Source organism: Sceloporus occidentalis, unplaced genomic scaffold (assembly GCF_023333645.1).
Source record: "Sceloporus occidentalis isolate IW3139 unplaced genomic scaffold, rSceOcc1.0.p SCAF_36, whole genome shotgun sequence".
Taxonomy (NCBI): Eukaryota; Metazoa; Chordata; class Lepidosauria; order Squamata; family Phrynosomatidae; genus Sceloporus; species Sceloporus occidentalis.
In genome coordinates, this window is record NW_028317016.1 from 7,877,010 (window position 1) to 7,897,421 (window position 20,412).

Sequence of the window (20,412 nt, forward strand, 5' to 3'; positions counted from 1 at the left end):
GTCAATGAATTACAGATGATTGCAAGAACTCTATCTTTCCAGAAAGTTCTTCATAGGTTCTTCATAGGAAACAAACATGATTACACGTTTGTACTACAGCGCTGAATCTCATCTTCATATATTTATTTTTAACTTGTAATATATAGATATTTACTTTTTTATAGACTCAAGACAACGATGCATCGTAATGTAGATACATCTGTATGTAGAATTTGTTTGTAGATTACAAAAACATTTTCGACTGAATAGCAATTATTAAGGAATATGTTCTTTTAATACTAAAGTTACAATTTACTTGTAGCAATGTATATTATTATTGCTAAGTTATTATTTTATGACACAGTTGTTAACCAAAAGAGCTAACTTATTTACCAATTTGCAAAAAAAAATAGCTTCTAGCTAGACTACGTTGCAATATGATTCATACATTATCATTTTGTGTGTGTTTTCCTTAACCTGTTCTTAAAGAACGTAAATAGAGGAATAAACTATTAGAATATTTTAAAAATGAGAAGTAGTTAGTTGGAGATACCAATACAACATTTGAAGTCGTGTAACTTTCCACACATATATAATAATTCTTTTTCAGAGAAGATTAAACACTCCCTTAGCATGCCTACATATAAACAGAATTATATTGGAACAAATTGAAAAGTATGTGTTATCTGTAGAATAAGCACATAGAAATATATATATATATATCAACACCACTCAAGAATAAGCAACGTATGTGAATAATTGAATGACATCGTGTTTTACCTTTTCTCACGTGTATCAGATTGAACGTGTACTATCTAGATCACAAGAATGGAACTCAATTAGACGTCTACTCTCTAATAGGAGAGTTTGCGCGAAAGTTGTGTTTCAGCTCCTTGACTTCACTATACATTATGAAGGTCACATTCCAGATGTGCATCTGCTGCGGTAAGGGCTTGCTGGCCCTGTATTATGTATGGTCAAATCAGCAAAATTCCTTCAAAGACTCCACACCCATTAAACTATATGGAGACATAGAATTTAACAACAGCTGATAAGAACCATTTAGCCCATCCAGTCTGCCCATTTATCCTGATAAAGTCTCATCCTTTAATCTTTGACTTCTTAAACCGTAAAGGCTAATGGAGCTACTCAAGTAGATGCCCTCTTGCCTGTTCCAAATGTTATTTTGAAATCCCTTGGCAAGTAACTGGAAGCCATCTGAATGCTATCGGGGAACAGACGTGCCAAGATGCATTGCACAGCTGGGGAGGGAGCCGTGTAGATCATTAGGAAGAGACAGCACTGAACTGAGATGGTTAATGCTCCCGTAATATTTCCAGGATATATTTTGTTTTTGCCAATTCCTAATCACAGTGTAGACAAAACAAAGAATGCAGTGCATACCCGGCAAATATAATTGTGTTCTCACCAAATATTGATTCGATATCGATTTTTCTTCTGTCCACTCACTTTGCCTTTTGTTCAATGTTAAAAATAAACTATTACCATGTCTATTTTTGAAAGTATTCATAATTTATAGCATTTTTCACACCTACCTATGTGTATATATATAGAGAGAGATCTCCTATAAACTTTTTTAAACATGTATTTATATGACCTTTATCTTTGAACCTCTTCTTACATTTTCTGCCTCAATTTTAACAGGTTCTAGAGAAGATCACTTATGTCCGACCCGCATATATTGTATGCTCTCCGGATTGAAGATACTGCAGTTTAGCCAATAATTAGTAGATGTTGGTTTTCGCTATAATATAATTTCTATAAGACCACTGTCACTTTCAAATTTGTCCACAAGTGTGTTAATGCAATTGATCTATATATGGAGATAAGGAAAATAATTGTTGTAAATAACAACTTTCCAACTTACTCACAAATAAGTACCCATTGCTAGTTTTCTTCAAATAATTGGCCATTAAACAAATATGTGTTAAGATAATTAGGATTAGTTTGAGTTAGGATAACATCGTCCTCCAAAATAAAGACATGCCTGAATTATAACGTGGAATATTGCTAAATATGAATCTATCATCTAGACCAGCTCGTTTTGTGTCTTTCAGAACATGAATTTACTTTAATTTATGAATTGCATTCTTTGTATCTTGTATAAAAGATAGTAATTGATTTACTAAACGTCTTATCAATAGTCACTTAACATTTAACAAACCCACTTAACATTTTGGGTAAGGCATTGATTGCCGTAAAAGAATTGGCCTCCCTGGAGGATTATTACTGCTCTTATGGATGTTTGGTAGACAATAGAAACTCGCAAAAGTCGGTTTAATAGGAATCATAAATCTATATTCTGCCTCTTAAATCTATATTCTAAATGTGTTCTAACCCCTTAATTAATACAGCATCTCTCTAAGATTAGATAAGTACATCATCATAAGATCTTTCTTAACTCTTCTATATGTAAGTTGGTCACTCGAATGTTTATGATACATTTCTTCATACTGGTCAACATTTAAAAATACCCCCTTATCAGATGGTTTTATAATGAGATTTTTTTTATCACGACATAACTCTTCTAATGTCATTACTCAATAGTTTAACAAACATTTCTACCATGGGAGATTCTTAAATTAGAGGATATATATTGGGTATATTGACAAGAGGAAGCTTGCCCAGGGCACGGACCTTTACACCCAGGCTCCGCAGATCTCCACGTCCAGATGCTGTTGGCTACTGAGGGGCCCATGGGCTGTCCTTTTTGTCCCATTTTAATTGATCATGCTACTTCTTCATTATAGATCTGATCAAACTTTCCAATACACATACAATACCCGTTTAATATAAACAATGCATTTCACAGGCTTCCCATAGGTTTTTACAGACACTTTAATTTCTCCTGGTGTCTGAAATGTTAAAACTCGCCAGGGGAGAACACTGAAACTTTCATGAATGATTCTCTCCCCCTGCAGTGAATTGTACAGCATGAACCTGATCTGCATATAATTCATGGTATTATCATAAAAAGGTGTTCTCATTTACATACTTGCTTATTCACTTTGAAAAAGAGCTTCCGCATCTGTCAAAGCTCAGATTTCGGTGCTCTTCCAACCTGTCTGAAACATGCAGGGAGAAAGCAGACGTGTGTCACACCAGAATTAAAGCAATTGCACAGTCATTTTCTTTTTACTGCCAGGAACATTTGTTATTCTTTTTACCAGTTTTCACGTCAAAGAAAAATAACGGAGAACGGTTTTACTTGCATGCTGATGGATGAGCTCACCTCTGCGAATTTTGGAACATAGCCTTCCTCTTAGTAGAACCCATGACATTTATCTTTTTGATCTGGCTAACATTTTACATACACTTCCATAGGTGTGATGAAAATTCTACTATCTATGATTAAAATACTCATTCTATGTCAAAGTGATGTGTTATAAATAGAGATATACCGGTAATAGGTTATAAGAATATGGGCTGTTCAGCCCATCTTGCCTGCTCAGTCTTGTGGTCATTGCACCATTCTTTGACCAATGTCACAATATATCTGTCAGGTCTTCACCTTAAAGATAGAAATGTTTGTTTCACCCCAAAACTGTTATTATAAAATAGTTAATTGTACTGACAAGAGCACAAAAAAATATAGTTTTATAAATCTAGTTTTATAAATATATATAGTGTTATAAACTTTGTATAAAGCTGATTCATTGATTTCACTAAATAGATTCAAAGAATATATTGCATGCATTATATACTATACACAGTAGCTTTGATATTATGTTTATAGTACTGAAACCCTGACTTTATTACATCATTTCTAACAAATATGGAAATATAAAAGGGACTTCTGTTTGTTTTGAAGTATAACTCTCCAATTTTATATGTTTACAAACCACCATAAGCAGGGCTCTTAATAGATGCCTTTTGGACACCTAACAGCATATCAGATCTTATCATTGCTTGTTTTGTCAGCTTATCAGCAAGAATAGTTTGCTGTTTCACACTTGTGGATATTTCCATTTTCAGCCTTTTCCCCGAAGGGAGTACCTATTCCTTGTACTTCAGTAATCAGAGCGTTTAAATATTTATGTAGACGCTAAAGCCATGTTAAACAAGGTATTTTGGGGGACTCTCGGCCAACTGGAGCCAATAGACAGATCATGAACAAGTCAATGCAGCGTTTACAATACAGATAATACTCCAATGATCCAACAAAGGATCTGATGTAACATCTCTATTTTGGATTTAGGTATCTTCCAGGTCACTGTAATGTAATGAAATACAAGCAAGGTTGCCGAAACAATTTAATTCATTTTTGGCATTCGCTGTCCCAGGAGAAAAGTCACGTCTCCCAGGTGGTAAATGAATATGCATCATGACATATCCTGTAGGAATGCTTGACTTCTTCAGGTCCTACCATATCATGGTGACAAATTTTAATCATGTAGGTGTAAATGTAACTTTTTCAGTAAGATTGGCGGAAGGTATACCATCTTTAAAAGTGTCCATTAGGCAAGTCTGATACTCCCGGTACAAGTGGGCACAAGATGTGGAAAAAATGTTTAATATAATGTTTAATATAAATCTGTCCTAATGTCTCTGTTAATAGATTTTGCAGGAAGAATGCATTTTCTTTCTTTTATGAGTTATGAACGTCTAACCCCAAGATCTATCTCCTGCAAGAAGCGCCGAAGTTTGGCACACATAATGCATAGTTCAATAAGTGAGATTATTTAGAAAGTTGGATTGGACTATGCATTATGCAGGGCTAGCACAGCCCTTCTTGCAGAAGAAACTAAATAGGGTTAGACCTTCATAATTACCCAACCTCAGTGAATAAACCCAGTAATGTTTTGGGGGCTGGGTGTGGATTGTGCTTACTACAGCCCTTTCTTATTCTGTAGCACTCGTCAACATAAGAAACCTTAACGTCATCTTACTCTTCATCTTGACACGATCTGAGTGCGTGCCTAAATGTGTTTTTCTTTCTGTAAATATGGAAGACGTGGTGTTCTGTAACTATAGCAGCCTGTAGCAATGTGGCAGGCCTGTACTTGCTGTGTGCATTGATTCCCTGCATATGTTATGTCCAAGGGCAAAAAGAGATTGAGGTCTTTCTGCATCCATCATTTCATGCTTAACTCAATTATCTCACCGAAAATGAGTTTTATCATATATTGAATGTAATATCCCAAAATGAAAAACTGATTACTGTAGACTGGCAGCAAAGTTTACCCTTCCTCTGCCAAATGAAAATGCACATTTCATAGTAACATATCTGAAAGCGATATGTATTTGTTTTTTAAGTCAAATTTTACACTTTAAATACCTAAAATATATCAGCAAACCCAAAGTATGACAACCAATTGCATATTTACATGCAGTCGTTTAAAACAAGTCCAGTGACATTAATACTAGTGTTCTTTATTTAGAAATTACCAGAATATTCAATAGCTAACAGAAATATGTATTTTATCCTGTTAATATTATTATGGTTTATGACTGTTCCTTACATGTTTTGAAGTAGGTATTGCTGTTATACGTAGAATATGTTGAATTTTGAGAAAATATATTATGTCTGTAGGTGATGTCCCATCTTGGGTGCCTCATAAAATATATCCAGATATTTGCTGTATTGTCTAAAGAGAAGTTAAGGAAGCTTATCTGTTATTCCCCTTTTCTCCTAAATACTCCCTGCCACTTAAGAACTGCATTATCCCGTACATGTACGGGCTCAAAATGCATTGTTTTCAATGGGTTTAGGGACCGCCCATTGTCCTTAAGGGGTTAAAATGTTTATTGCGATATTAGAGCTGCTTAGCAATAGAGTCACAGTAGTCTACAACCTTCCAGCTCCCTTTAAACTAAGACATTCAATTAAAAGCCCCTTCTGTGCTGTCAAAAATTGGCAGGCAGCCAGAGAAGAGCAGTCCATAGAAAACACATAAAGAAGCCCAGCTGAAAGGTTTTCTAAAATAAACTACTTTAAAACTGAGGATGTTTATTTATTGTATACAGGAATAGTTCATAATTTAGTATATATATGAAAGTTAGGAAAAAAACAGCACCTTTAACCTAAATGCAGAGTTTTAGCCCAGCTGATAATGAAACGAGCTTATAGTTTCACACTGTTCAGCATACTGTATACTTTTGTTCCCAGAATTCTCTTTAGCTGCATTTCCATTGAGATAACAATCCCTTTAGATTTCACTGTCCTGAGTGTCTTAGTTCTTCTTAGTAATATACAAATACCTGCTACAGCTCTGTACCTTACTGTTGATTAACACCTGTGAATGCACCTTTTAGTGCTATGTGAATTAAAAAGATACGGAATCTCAGCTGCTGGTATAGTAACTTTCGTGAAATGTCAATACTTGTTTTTGAGGGTCCAAGTATGAGAAAAGGCTGGCCACAAATGGTCTCTAGTGCTGGTAGTTTTTAATCCCTTAAGGACAATGGATGGTCCCTAAACCCATTGAAAACAAACGGGCTTTGTCATTAAGGGGTTAATCAAGTCCACAAGGCCATTAAGTAGATCAGGTAATTCAGTACCTCCTCAGGTTAGTACAGGCAGTTCAGCCAGCCATTTCCTGATAGATCCACCTGTGTTAAGCAATAAGCAAGTAGGTCATTTGTGATGACATCTTGAAAATCTCTTGGGTGGCCTGGTGATCTGCATTTGGAGCCACAACTGAAGCTATTATCTATGGAAGCTAAGTAATATTAGTTCAACTTCTCTTGTTCTTCTTACCTCCTTTGCAAATATCCCCTAACTATACCCATCATTCTCTCAAAATAATCTGATTATACTAAGAAAAACATTTCTGAGATTAGAGCTGTTGTATGTCTTGTTAGGAGGAAAATGTTATTACTGTTATGTGGATTGAACTACACTTCCTGGAAATAAATTGAACTTGTCATTTTAACAGGATGCATGATGTTATAAAGCTAATGTTATAATGTTAGGTGTCAGGGAATCAATTCACAAAGATCACAGCAAGGGGAGACTCATTATTAAGTGAAACAAAACATACTGAGATGCATCATTTTATCAAATTAAATGTGTTTAGACACTTTAGTAAGTATAACAATTGGTGGTGTAAGACTAAACTATAAATATTAAAAAAGTGTTCATTGGGAATAATTGGTTACTGTAATTGTTTAAACATATTTAATGACAACATCCATCCACAAAAGTAATTTGATTTAAAAAATAGAAAATGTCAAGTCAAGTTGCTGCCATCTTGTGGTATCTACATCTCACTGCACTGGTAAAATGGTTTTATGTGGCTGATATATTATTGACTACTACTGAATATATATATATATATATATATATATATATATATATATATATATATATATATATATATATATATATATATATATATATACACACAGTTGTGTGAAAAGGAATTACACCCTCTTTGAATTCTATAGTTTAACATATCAGGACATGGCTTCTACATTTTGGCTTTATTTTTGTTGTTTAAATCATGACACAGTGTAATATGTCATGTGTTGTTGTTCATCCGAGGTTGTATTTACCTAATTTTTAGACCTGCTAAGGAACAGATCACCTTATACATACTTTTCTGAAAGGAAGATAGGCGAATGTGTGTAGTGATAGTAAACCCCATGCTAGAAACCACATTTTGTAACTTTCATAAATATAAACATTTTGCCTCTATCCCTTGGAGTTGCAGCGTATTTGGCATCCAGAATGCATTGGAAGGACAGCTTACCTGTGCAAAGTTTTAAAAGACGTCTTATCACCATAGCAACCCAATTAATATCAGCAGGGCTGTTTCAGTAGCTGCTTGCTTGTACATTGTTTTTTATATAGATAGGTTGTATACCAGGACTTTGTCTCTTGTATATGCCTTTCGATGTTTAAAATAGCAGAGTGAGTGACAAATGCATAGCTGTATAGTATACATCTAAAATGTCTTTGTCTGCTGTAGCAGTAACATTATCCACCACTGGAATTAAGGGGCATAGCCCAAACCCTGAAAAACAGACCCAGACCATTACCTCTTCTTCACCAAACTCTATTGTAGGCACTATGCATTCTAGTAGTTAGGATTATCCTGGCATTGGCCAAAGCCAGATTTGCCCATCCGACTTCCACTAAAGCACAATTTATCACTCCAAAGAACACATTTCCACTGTCCAATCCAACCCCATTTCATGAAGCTCCCGACACATAGTGCTTGTGCAGATCTTGCTTCCAGAGGCAGTTTAGAACTCTGTAGTCAGTGATACCACAGAGGAAAGGAGATTTTTATGTACCACAGCACTCGGCAGTCCCGCTTTGTAGGGGTGCATCCTATGACAGTACGACATTTAAAGTCACTGAGCTCTTCCACACAATCTATTCCACTACCAATGTTTGTCTATGGAGATTGCTGCCTATGTGCTTGATTTTATACACCTGTTAGAAATGGATGTGGCTAGAACACCTAAACTTAATAGAAGGGATGTCCACATACTTTTGGTCATATAGTGTATCTTTAAGTCTGCCACCTCGTTGAAGAATGATGTTCACCTAAACCAACCTGAGTATAATTAAGTTAGGCTTAAGTATACAGTTAGATCACATATAAACACTGACATTGCCTTGAGTATATTGTGATTGCTTACTATACCCATGGCATAAAGGGGATGTGCAGAGAGGATAATTTTGATTTTAATCTAAGCAATCACTATAGAGATCACCAACAGTGTTCCAGATGACTGCACGCTTTGGCACTAGAATAGCTCTTTATACATTACCCTACTATGTTTGCAACATTAAATATAGTATAATGTTTGTTGTAAATGGCAAGCAATTAAATGAAGACAATCATGATACATTTTGGGGATCTCTATTTTATTGCAATTCTTGTATAAAAACAGAAAAGCCTGTTAACAGAAGATCCATGATTTTTGACAACTAACGTATCCACACACCAGGTATCTGTGTTCAATGCCACGTTTAAAAAAAAAAAGAAATAATAATCACAAGAGAATGTAACTGGATCTGACACCCTCTGGGAGACTGCAACCAAATGAACAGCATGCACATGTTGTAAATTAAGGCTATGCAATTATGAAAAAAGAAAACATGGAAGCATTAACTTTTAAAGCTAGGTAGCAAAAAGCATTTGTAAAACATAAGGCCTGAGGGTTAATAGACTTCCAGATTGAACTTGGTTTGAATTTGACATTACTCGTTACCCTTTGTCTTAAATACCAATTGTACCAATTTGCTTTCCTGTTCTTTCCAAATCTTAGGTGTTTAGCTAAGAGATGTTATATTGGAGCGTCCACCAGGGGGTGCTACGATCCTTCTACTGGCAGAACGGACTCCACTTTCATCTCCCTGGCTTCCTGTGAATAAAAATGTCAATACATTAGGTATAATCATACCAAAATGCATGCTGTTCACGTACAAATGACACATACACTTAAAGGTGTTGGTGCAAAACATCAATTGCCCTCTCAAGTATGTTAAGCAAATGAACCAGAAAGCAGATCCGTCATTATATTTCTTTCATTCGAAGACGTAATCGCATAAGAACACAAATAATTTTGATAAGCTATCTATCTGATTTTCTATGGCAACAGCCTATCACTGCCTGACAATTATGTTATTTAAGTGGTATGAGGAATGATGTTTCTACAGCTGCATTTAATTAGAAAGGTGGTAATGCCAGAGGCGTATCTAGGGTATGGCACCTATGGCTCCTGCAACCGCTCGGCGACCCTCATTCTCCTCCACGAAGCATCTACCTCCATCCCGGTGCCGGCATTTCATGCTGAGCGCCGTAATATGACGTCATATTTCGGTGCTCAGCAGTGAAGCAGTGGGCACCAGCTGTCTTTTTTTTTTTTTGATGCAGAGGAGAGAGAGGGGCAATTGCTCGGCGCCCCTCGTTTTCCTCCGCATCAAAAAAAAAAAAAGACAGCATTTAAAAGCCGCTCGCTGGTGCCCGCTGCTTCACTGCTGAGTGCCGAAATACGACGTCATATTACAGCGCTCAGCAGTGAATAGCGGGCAGTGCAGGAAGACAGAAGCTTCGTGCTCCCGTCGCTGGACCTCAAGGTGAGAGAACTACAAACGTGGACAGGGGTTAGACAGTGATAAGGGGGGGACAGGGGTTAGACAGTGATAAGGGGGGGACAGGGGTTAGACAGTGATAAGGGAGGGACAGGGGTTAGACAGTGATAAGGGAGGGAGAGGGGTTAGAAAGTGATAAGCGAAGGAGAGGGGTTAGAAAGTGATAAGGGAGGGAGAGGAGTTAGAAAGTGATAAGGGAGGGAGAGGGGTAGATATAAGTAAAGAGTGTGAATTAGTGTGTGGATGCATTGAGTGAATGAGGGAGAGCATGAGTTAATATGTGAATGTATTGTCTGAATGAGGGAGAGCATGAGTTGTCTGAATGAGGGAGAGCATGAGTTAATGTGTGGATGAGTTGTCTGAATGAGGGAGAGCATGAGTTAATGTGTAGATGAGTTGTCTGAATTAAAGTGTGAATTAGTGAGTGACTGTAAAAGTGTTTGTGTGTATCATAGATGTATAATTGTGGAAGGGCAAAGATGGCACTAGCAGGAAGTTTGAGCCTTGGGGACCAAGATGGCACAGGCAGGGTGTATATGGGACAAAGATGGCACAGGCCGGACTGTTTGGGGACAAAGTTGGCTTGTGCTGGGCTATTTGGGGACAAAGATTGCAAATCTTATGTGTGTTATCTGGGTGCTGGCCAGGTTCTATGTGGGCAGTGTGGATGCCAGGGCTGACTTTGGGGTGTGCAACCTGTGATCTATGCCTGTAATTTAGGGGGTTTTAAATATACCTTTAATGCCGTGTTTTTATGTGAATTCCAATTGATCTTTACCTGCAAAGCTGGGTTTTTGTGTTATGCTATGTTTTCATATTATTTCACATTATTTATGTGTACCTGCAAATACAGGGTTAATATGTCTTATTCAGTTGATTAATACCTGCAATGCTGTTTCCATGTATGTATTTGATCTATACCTGCGATGCTACGTTTCATATATTATTGTATACCTGCAAATACAGGTCTGATTCTGTTTATTTGATATATACCTTCAGTGCTGAGATCACAAGTGAATTTCAATTGATCTGGGTTTGTGTGTTGATCTATACCTGCTATCGGCAGCAGGGACTAATATTTTTATATATATATATATATATATATATATATATATATATGGGCAGCAGGGGCTAGTAAATGGGTTTTAGATATTTGGACAGGGGCGCAATTTCAGTGCTTGCCATAGGCCCTATTTTCAGTAGATACGCCTCTGCTGAAGGCTGCATATAAGTAAAATATTTGAAAGTAGTGGTTTACTGGAACGACACATATTAATATTTAACACAAATTTGTCTCCAGTGCTACCCCTAAAGAGGTATAATTATTAACGGCTTGGTGACCATACTAAGCAATTCTCTCATGAATGTAAACACAGAGCTTATATTCTTATTTCATGTGACAATAATATGGTACTTACCAGCTAGACTAAACGCGGAATGGTGCAAGTTTCGTACAGGTGGAGTCTGCCTGGTTGGTGATCCCTTTGTAGAGCCAGCAGGGGTTCCTCCTTTGGGAGTTGAGGACAGGTCAAAGACAGGTCCATCGTACATGCCCCGTGGGACAGCATGGAGCTCGGCAATCTGTTAAAAGGTCATGCAGAATGATTAGAGATCTTGAAAATGCTTTTCAAGTATAATTATGGCAAGTGAATTCATTTCATATTCTAGTGCAATGCAAAAAAAACGAGAAAAAAAAACTCTTTAGTAGGAAAAAGTTCTATTTGAAACCTCTAAGACTCTCTTCTGTCCTGGTTTGTCCTGCCATAGGAGCTTGGCGTATCTATTATATATCGATGTACAACTAACAATTAACATTATTGTGTTTAAAATCCAGTATACAGCAAATACTAGTAAGGGTCATAGTTGTAATTGCAATTGTCCTTAAGTCACTAAAACACTATTGGAAATGCCCCACCAGAAATATCCTTTTTTTATAATCAGAATCACTAGACTATTAGACGTATTTAAATCGCAGATGCAGTAACTCCACTTAAGGTGGTGGTTAATTTAATCCTTTTGTTTTTAACACACACAAAAAAAACATATTTGCCTTTTTTATAGTTTTTGTGCACCTTTTTGGCATTTAGGCAATGTTTAATTATTTAGGTATAGCAAATGGACAAATGAGATTTGCCCTTGGATGGCATATTTTGTACAATGTGAGCGAGTCATATATATTCATATATTAATTCTGTGTCTTACCTTGGCCCTGGCCTTGATGCGCTTGTATACATAGTCAGAGAATGGAGGGCAAGGAATATAGCGACCTGTTCCCTGGGTGACATGGATATTCCCATCCTCCATCATAATCTTTCCTTGGCAAATAACCACAAGAGGTGCACCTCGTAGCTCCATTCCTTCAAAGATATTGTACTCTGCAGCCTATGATATACAAGAGAAAACAAGACATTTTCACATTTGGATGTACTGATATATTCGTTTCACTTTACTATGTCCAAATCCAATCTGTGATGGTCATAGCCACATCATGTTTAAGTAGAAATTATTAATGGTTACATTAGGGATGTCAAACATGTGGGCCACGTCTCATCTGGTCATCTCTGCTGAAAAGCTGAGAAAGGTAATGGAGCCTGGAGGATGGGAAATGGCCGTGTGAGAGACTGTGAGTTGTGTGATTGTCTTTAAAGCTGTGGGTTCTTGTGTGAGTGCCGAGTTGTATTTTTTTTGGTGTCTGTGAATTGTATAATTCTCCAAATTTCAATGTGTGTTGTGGATTGTTTTCTTGTGTGTGTGTGCTGTGAATTGTGTGATTAAGTGCTGTATCTTATGTCTGTGAAGGATGTGAAAAATGTTCTCATATGAATGACTGAGATTGTTGTCATTTGGGTGAATGCATGTCTGTGAGAGCAATGAGCTATGTTGTGCGTTTTTCGCAATTTGTACGAATCTCCGGAAATGAGGAGGCACTCACAATGAGACAAATGAAAACTAAGCAAGGAGCTCCAAATTTTCCATTGTATTTCGTTGGTGCTTTCACTCTCACACTCTCTCATTCACGCTCCCTTACACTCTCATTCACTCTCTCTCAAGTTCTTAGAATGTCTTTTTCCTGCCAATTTTTGTTTCGGACCAAAATTGTGGGGCTTTTCACTCTGATGCTCTTTCACTCTCTCTTACGTTCTCTGGGAATGTCTCCCTACATTCTCCGCCAACTTCTGCCATGTCCTTGTCTCTGTGCCACTGCTCCAAAAAGTCTTGTTTGTACACCTGCATCACCGTGGACAACGGTACATAACCTGCCAGTGAACGTCTGCAAAGTAGCTGTGCTTCCACATAGACTCTTTCCTCTGATTGAAGGACCAGGGGAGAGGGTGTGCCTGGAGGCTCCACCCTTTTGCTGAAGTTCACTGTGAGGTTATGTCAGGTAAAAGGAAGGAGCCTTCGAGCACCTCTTTTGCCCCTTCCTCCAATCTGGGGAATGGATGTGCCCGGAAACTGACATTTTTGCAAAAGTTCACCATGAGGTTAAGTTGGGCAAAAGAATGTGTCCTCCAGGCACACCCTCTTGTGGCACGGAGACAGGGACATAGAAGTGGTCGATTAAAAAGGTACGGAGATATTCTAAGAGAGCATGAGTGAGAGTGTGAGAGAAAGTGAATGAGAGAGCGAATGAAAATGTGAAAGAGCAAGAGAAACAACAAATGAACCAAAAGCGAAACAAAAAATATGGCAGAACCACTTTTGGTCCAACTAGTTCCCATCTCTGTTGTGTTGTGTAGTTTTATGCATGTGTGTTTGTAAGTGTATGTCTGTGTACACTCTGAGTTGTTTGAGTGTCTGTGAATTGAATGAATGCTGCAACTTGTCAGGTTGAAAATTAATTCAATGTACTTATCTGTCATGTAAAGGAGGATAGCTGTGGACTGGATTCCTGCAGCTGTGCTCCTAACTAATAATAAAACCATTCGATGTATCTGTTGCCCAACAATACATCATGCAAGAGGAAATGCATGTTTGTCTGATTTTACTGCAAATTACATGTAATAATGGTGTAATTAGCTTTCTGCCATATAAATGAGGTAATAGCATTTGGCTAACTAACCAAATGAATTAGATTTCAAAGAACATAATAAAAATTCCCCTAGGTCAAGGCTAAGGCTTAGCTTATTAATCAGTGACTTTTTCATTTCCTTAACATCCCCAGGTTTGCGTTTCTTAAATCTCATTATGTCATGCAACATAATTTAATAATAACTAGGTGCAGACTTATTTTATATTCTCTTGTTTGGCTGCTATTTCTAGTTGCTTGAAAAAAAAACATCTTCCAAGTGATGCTGTCATTTAGTTAGAATCATACTTAAGTCTTTAAAACTGCAGTATTCCAAAGATGTTCCAACACCTAGGATTTTTTTTCCTGTGTAACTGATACATTTTCAACCATTACATAACACTAATTATGTACATATCCGGTTTCATTACAGAAATTACATACAAAATAAACTATACATATTCCATCTTTCAGAAAAAGTCACCAGGAATTTAGGCTATGGTCGAGCCAAAGACTGCAAAATCGCTATTTGGTGACAATAAAAAGCCATTGCATGGTGAAGGCATTTTCTTCCATACAGTGCATGTTATGTTGAAGTTCAAAAGTGTCAATACATAATGACTAATCCATTTCTTATAGGACAACATGGAAAGCGCTGCATTTAAAAAGACACTTTAACATATCTTACTGTGCATAAGATATCAGTAAGCAGGCTAGGAGCCTACGCTTAAGCAATGCCTTGTGCAACACATAGTTTTCGTTAGAGACAAACATATAATCTAGCCAATGTACAGAGGAACCACTGTTCTGACATGTGCTAGACTTGGATCCTGTCTGGGATGAGACATGTCTGAATTACAACAACATGTTTTTATTTGTGATTCTCACATTATAAAATAGATACACAAATGTATATGACACTGAACTTACAGAATGGTGACTCTTGGCTGTGACAATCTTCACTGCATCAGGGTCCCAAATAACCAGGTCACTGTCTGATCCAACAGCTATTCTCCCTTTCCTGGGATAAAGGTTAAAGATCTTGGCAGCGTTGGTGCTGGTCACTGCAACAAACTGGTTTTCATCCATTTTTCCAGTAGCCTAAAGAAAATGAGGATCTACATTAAGATGTATTTTTCAGGACAGGTTAACATATATGTAGATACCTAATTTAATCGAAACTTATGATATAATAATAGACATTATGTCCCCATGTATGTCAAATCAAATGGGCGGAGTCTCTGTGCACACCCTTTCCCCAATTGAATGAATAGGGGAAAGACTTTCCCTATAGGGCATGCAGTGTGCAGTGGCTCCGCCCATTTCAGGAAGTAATTCAAAAGACCAGAATAATGCAGAAGGATTCACTGAGAAATACAGGTGCAGAAACGTGGATCCCTTTTGCAGAAGTTCTCTGGGTTAATGGAGCTGATAGCAGGGTGAAGCGGACCAGGAAAGAAGACAGAAGAAAGAATACAGAAGAGAAAGAAGAGGCATGACAAGAAGTCAAGCTTTTGAAAAGGAGATGGGGAGACAACAGACGCAGTTGGAGGAGAAGGTAGAGAGTGATAGAGAGAGTGTGAGACTGAGAGGGTGAAAAAAAAACAATGGAATGCAAACAAAAAAATTGAGCTCTCTGTTTTGTTTGTTTCGTTAGGGATCCCTCCTCATTTTCAAAAGTTTGTACAAATAGGAATGCACAGGTCTAGTTAGCACCCTGGCTCCTCTTCCCCCACTTTGTATTAAATACATGGTTCCCACTGAAAATAATGCATTGTGACTGCATACACTGGTGTAACTACAGTGTACAAGCGACCCCTTGTTCCTCTCTCCTCCAGTCCAGGCCGGAAGGGACCTTTCTAAACTATTTTTAACCGGCAGGGGGAGACCGGACTGTATCGAGGTCAAGTTAAGTCGCATGACACCAAGGTTGTGTGGGTTATTTAGTTTGGAAAAAAGACGGCTTAGGGGGGATTTAATAACTATGTATAAATATATAAGGGGACAGTACAGAGATTACTCCCAGGACCTATTTATACCCAGGACCGTATCTATAACAAGGGGACATCCTCTACGGTTGGAGGAAAGAAGGTTTCTACACCAGCACAGACGGGGGTTCTTTACAGTAAGAGCGGTGAGATTATGGAACTCTCTGCCAGAGGAAGTGGTGATGGTAAACTCAATAAAAGAGTTCAAAAGGAGCCTGGACGTGTTTCTTGAAAGCAATAATATTACAAGTTATGGATATTAGATTAATAGGGACAGAACGTTGATCCAGGGATTTATTCTGATTGCCATATTTGGAAGGAATTTTTCCCCCTGGTATGGGGCAATTGGCATCTGCTTCATAAGGGTTTTTTTGCCTTCCTCTGGATCAACACAGTAGGGACACAATATGTATATAGGTTGAACTTGATGGACCTTGGTCTTTTTTCAACCTTATGAACTATGTTACTATGTAAGGTGAAGCCGTGAAGCCGAGGCTGCCCGCACAGTGTTTGAGCAGCCAGATGGAAAGCTGCAGGAGCGGTGAGAGGTAAGCAGGGGAAGGGGGTGGTTTGTTTGTATGTTTGAATGTGAGCATGGATGTGTAATTGTGTGTGTGAGTACGGATGTATAGATGTTTGTGTGTGAGCATCTATGTGTAAGTGAGATGGAGTGTGTGTTAGAATGAATGTGTACGTTTGTGTTTGAGTATGAGTGAGTATGAGTAAGTGTGTGTAATTTGTGTAAGTGTGTTTACATATGTGTGCCAGAGTGTATGTTAGAAGGGGGGCAAGGGGCCAAGAAGGCACAGACAAGTTGTTTGGGGGCAATGATGGCACAGACCAGCTTTTGGAGGCCCCGCGCCAATTTGCACACCAGAGCCCTGTGGTGTCTAGTTATACCCCTGCCTGCATACTTTTAGTTTAGTGAATACATGCATCACTCAGTATTCTGCTTTCTTACCACTGCCTTGTCCCAGATAACAGACATTCTTTCTTCGATGCCGTTTGTTCCCTCTGGGATAAGAGTAAAGTTATCCTTTCCAATGGCCTTCTGCGCAGTGCTGAACGTGGCATGAGCACTTCCAGAGACCTGCAGGTCACCACTTTAAACACACAAGACATTTACATTAAAACAAATGGTGGCAGGAAGGCCTTTTTTCATAGTAAGGTAACATTTTGGGTGTAATTTCTTGTTATTTCTAAGAAAATTTTAAACCACACACAGCACTATTTTATTTTTTTAGGAAAATAACTGCAATATAGAAGTGGCCAAGCTATAGATGAACAGCATGAGAGCGAGGAAATTAAGAATCCTGCTAAATTGGCATGAAACGCTAAGGCGTTATATATAAAGGACACTAGATATCAGCTCCGAGACCCTTGTTTTCCAAATCCTGACACGACTTTACCAGACACAATCCAATTCCTGCACCTGTGTTACTAACTAATGAGAAAACCATTATGTGTCTGCCGCCCAACAGTACATCACACAAGAGGAAAATTCATGATTGTTTGATTTTATAACAAATGACACTGCACAGTGATGTAATTAGCCGTCTAATGAGGTAATAGCATTTAGAACGCTAATCAAATGCATTAGGTTTCAAATAATGGAATATAAATGCTCTGAGTGAAAGCTTAGAGTTTTTTCCTAAACATTAACAATATCCGGTGAAATGAGCTGGGATAACTCTACCGCCCCTTATGTTATATTTCCCTTAACGGTGTGTATATCTTTGGAAGAAACATTCAGATGCTTGACCTTCTAGCTTTATAAATATGTTTTCAATAAACTTGTTACATCATCTACTGTATCCGCCAGGAGACAAAAAACATGTGCATTTAAATATGTTCTCTGATCCTAACCAGACTGAGTAAAACTGGCAATGGTCAAATTCACATACACCCCCCAGCTCACTGTGTGTAAATAACGGATAAACCTAACAAGGAAAATATGATGTTTATTTTATGACTGAGTGCAAGCTGTACAACATAAAAAATACTAACATTAACAGATTCAAACCATTGCTTAAAAATTATAACCAATATTAAATAATATCTGCCTGGCTACCACAGTTTAAAAAATTTACATACGGTACATTATTCTTAAATATTACATCAAAAAGAAAATTTAAGATGTTGATCCTTTGTATGAGTTTGGTTAAATTAATATAAATATAACAATAAATATTCTGTGGCTGTATGATACACACAGAATGTAAAATATGTTGTTTAATGCAGAGTTGTGGACTCTGCTAATCGTGTTTAAAGGTAAGGTTTCTTACAGCTGTTCCTTGATATCTTTATTATGCTTAATAGAGAACACTAGGAAGTTACATATGAAGTGTCTGGATGTTCGAGGGTGCAAAGATGACCTTTATATGGTCATATACATTGTACTCTTACCATCCAGCTATGAAGGCTATTATTGATTCACAATGGTGAGCATCTGCCACCAGTACAGTCCCAGAGAACCACTTATAATGTAGATTCCGACCCTGTAGCTGCCACATGCTTATTTGTTAACTAACCACTAGTATTTTGTTCACCATCAATGACTCGGCAGCTCTATATACAGTAATAGGCAAAAATAAATTCTCCCCATTTCAACCATAAGGAATAGTAAAACCTACAAATGTTTAGGAGAGACACATTACATATTAAAATGTACGATCTCCTAAAATTAGTGTTTCCAGTGCTTGGATGGAGACCAAAATCACCTAACCCCAACTAAAACTGTGCAAACTGGTCTCCGCTGCACCCAAATGGAAAGTAGATTATTATGTTTACCATGCTCTTCTAGATGTTGCATCCACTCACTGTGGAGAGTGGGCATTATGTTAAAAAGGATATGTTATACTATATAAAACAGTTTAAGATTAATTTAACAATGACTTAAGAATGTTCAGCTGCTAATGAAATGAAATGAAAAATGTATTTATTTATGCTTTATGTTTATGTTTTTATCATTATCACTTTTATATACACATATAATGCTAAAACATGATTCTAGCAACTAAGACTAAGGTATCTTACCTTGCCAAAAGGGAGTTAATGTAGTCGGGAGTTGTAGGATCAGGGCTCAGAGGTGGTGATGTCACAAATGCTGCTGCCTTGGCCCAGTTCTTGCTCCAGTAGTGTGTGCCATCTGTGCCCAGACTGGCTGTGATTGGTTCCCCAAACACAACATTACCTGAAAATTAAATTGATCATCAAAATCAGGGTAATGCACTTCATGAAACATATTATTACATTGAATGTACTGAGATATTTTATAACCTTATGACACGTTCAGAGATTATTTTAATATTTTTCCGATCACCCTTATTTTAAAATACACATGCTGATTCATGGAAATCATGAAACCATGTATTGCAATGCTAAAAAATAAAGGCAAAACCTTTTCCATTCATTTTACTTTTGTTGTAGGAACTTGGAATGCTCTGCATAGCTGAGATGTTGTAGGCCTTGAGATTATTATAATATTTTTCTTAAAAATAAATTTTTTTTTATGAGATGTCAACAAGAGTAAATTATCATAAAACTCTCCTGTTGAACGGACATGGAAAAGTATTTTAATATGAATAATATTTCAACATTCTCTGATTAATCTCTGGAAAAAAAAAAGTTTCCACCAAAATGTATGCCTTTTCGGCAAATCCTATACATGGCTCGGTCTTGTGTTTATATTTCTTGTAATTATTTATTATTATTATTATTATTAATATCATGGGTATCCAGCAGCAGTGTTATTTGATGGGATGGAGATAAAGCACAGTACAGCCACTAGAATTTGGTCTCATCTACTACAATAATATCTCGGCTGTTTGGCAACAGTGAATTGCCAACACTACCCAGTGGGGTGTGTAAATTTAGGTGCAAACAAGCGAAGCCTTCCAGCAGACCTGGTTGCTATGTACCCTCTAGTGGTGGAACTCTTTTCCTGACAATCTAGTTGGTTTTCCAAGCACATGAAACAAAGGAGTAGGAAAGGGAGATCTGTGTCTCTTTTAGCAAGGACCTCTTTGCTTCTCCACTGGGTCACCATGGATGGCAGGACAAAGTCAAACACAATTCTTGAAGCCACCATATACTGTATGACAGTGAAGGAAAGTTGAACAATGACAAGGGACTCAAAAATGTTTTAGACATGTGGTTTCTTTGTATGACAGGGAAAACATATGTGATGGTTGAAAGATAGTGAGCTGTTTACCTTTTTTCCTGGCTTGGGAGATCAGGTCTACAGAACTTTTGCTCATAACTTTAGTCACGTAAAGAGGACAGTTTGTTTGGCTTGCAATGGTAATGGCACGGAAAACAGCTTCTGCTTCCAGCTGAAAGATCAACAAGGATTCACAATGAGA

General features: G+C 37.5%; 1 protein-coding gene across 2 annotated transcripts in view; it reads right to left on the bottom strand.

Annotated features, from left to right (window-relative positions):
* Positions 1-9,229: 9,229 nt before the first annotated feature.
* The window catches only part of LOC149297909 (dihydropyrimidinase-related protein 3), a 66,352-nt gene continuing 55,169 nt past the window's right edge, over positions 9,230-20,412 (bottom strand). For both annotated transcript variants that reach the window (XM_089488011.1, XM_089488010.1), the window contains 7 exons: positions 20,262-20,382; positions 19,085-19,241; positions 17,010-17,151; positions 14,991-15,161; positions 12,254-12,433; positions 11,470-11,632; positions 9,230-9,321 (listed from right to left, as the gene is read on the bottom strand). In XM_089488011.1, the coding sequence (XP_089344137.1) occupies positions 9,230-9,321; positions 11,470-11,632; positions 12,254-12,433; positions 14,991-15,161; positions 17,010-17,151; positions 19,085-19,241; positions 20,262-20,382 (1,026 nt within the window). The remainder of the gene's footprint in view (positions 9,322-11,469; positions 11,633-12,253; positions 12,434-14,990; positions 15,162-17,009; positions 17,152-19,084; positions 19,242-20,261; positions 20,383-20,412) is intronic.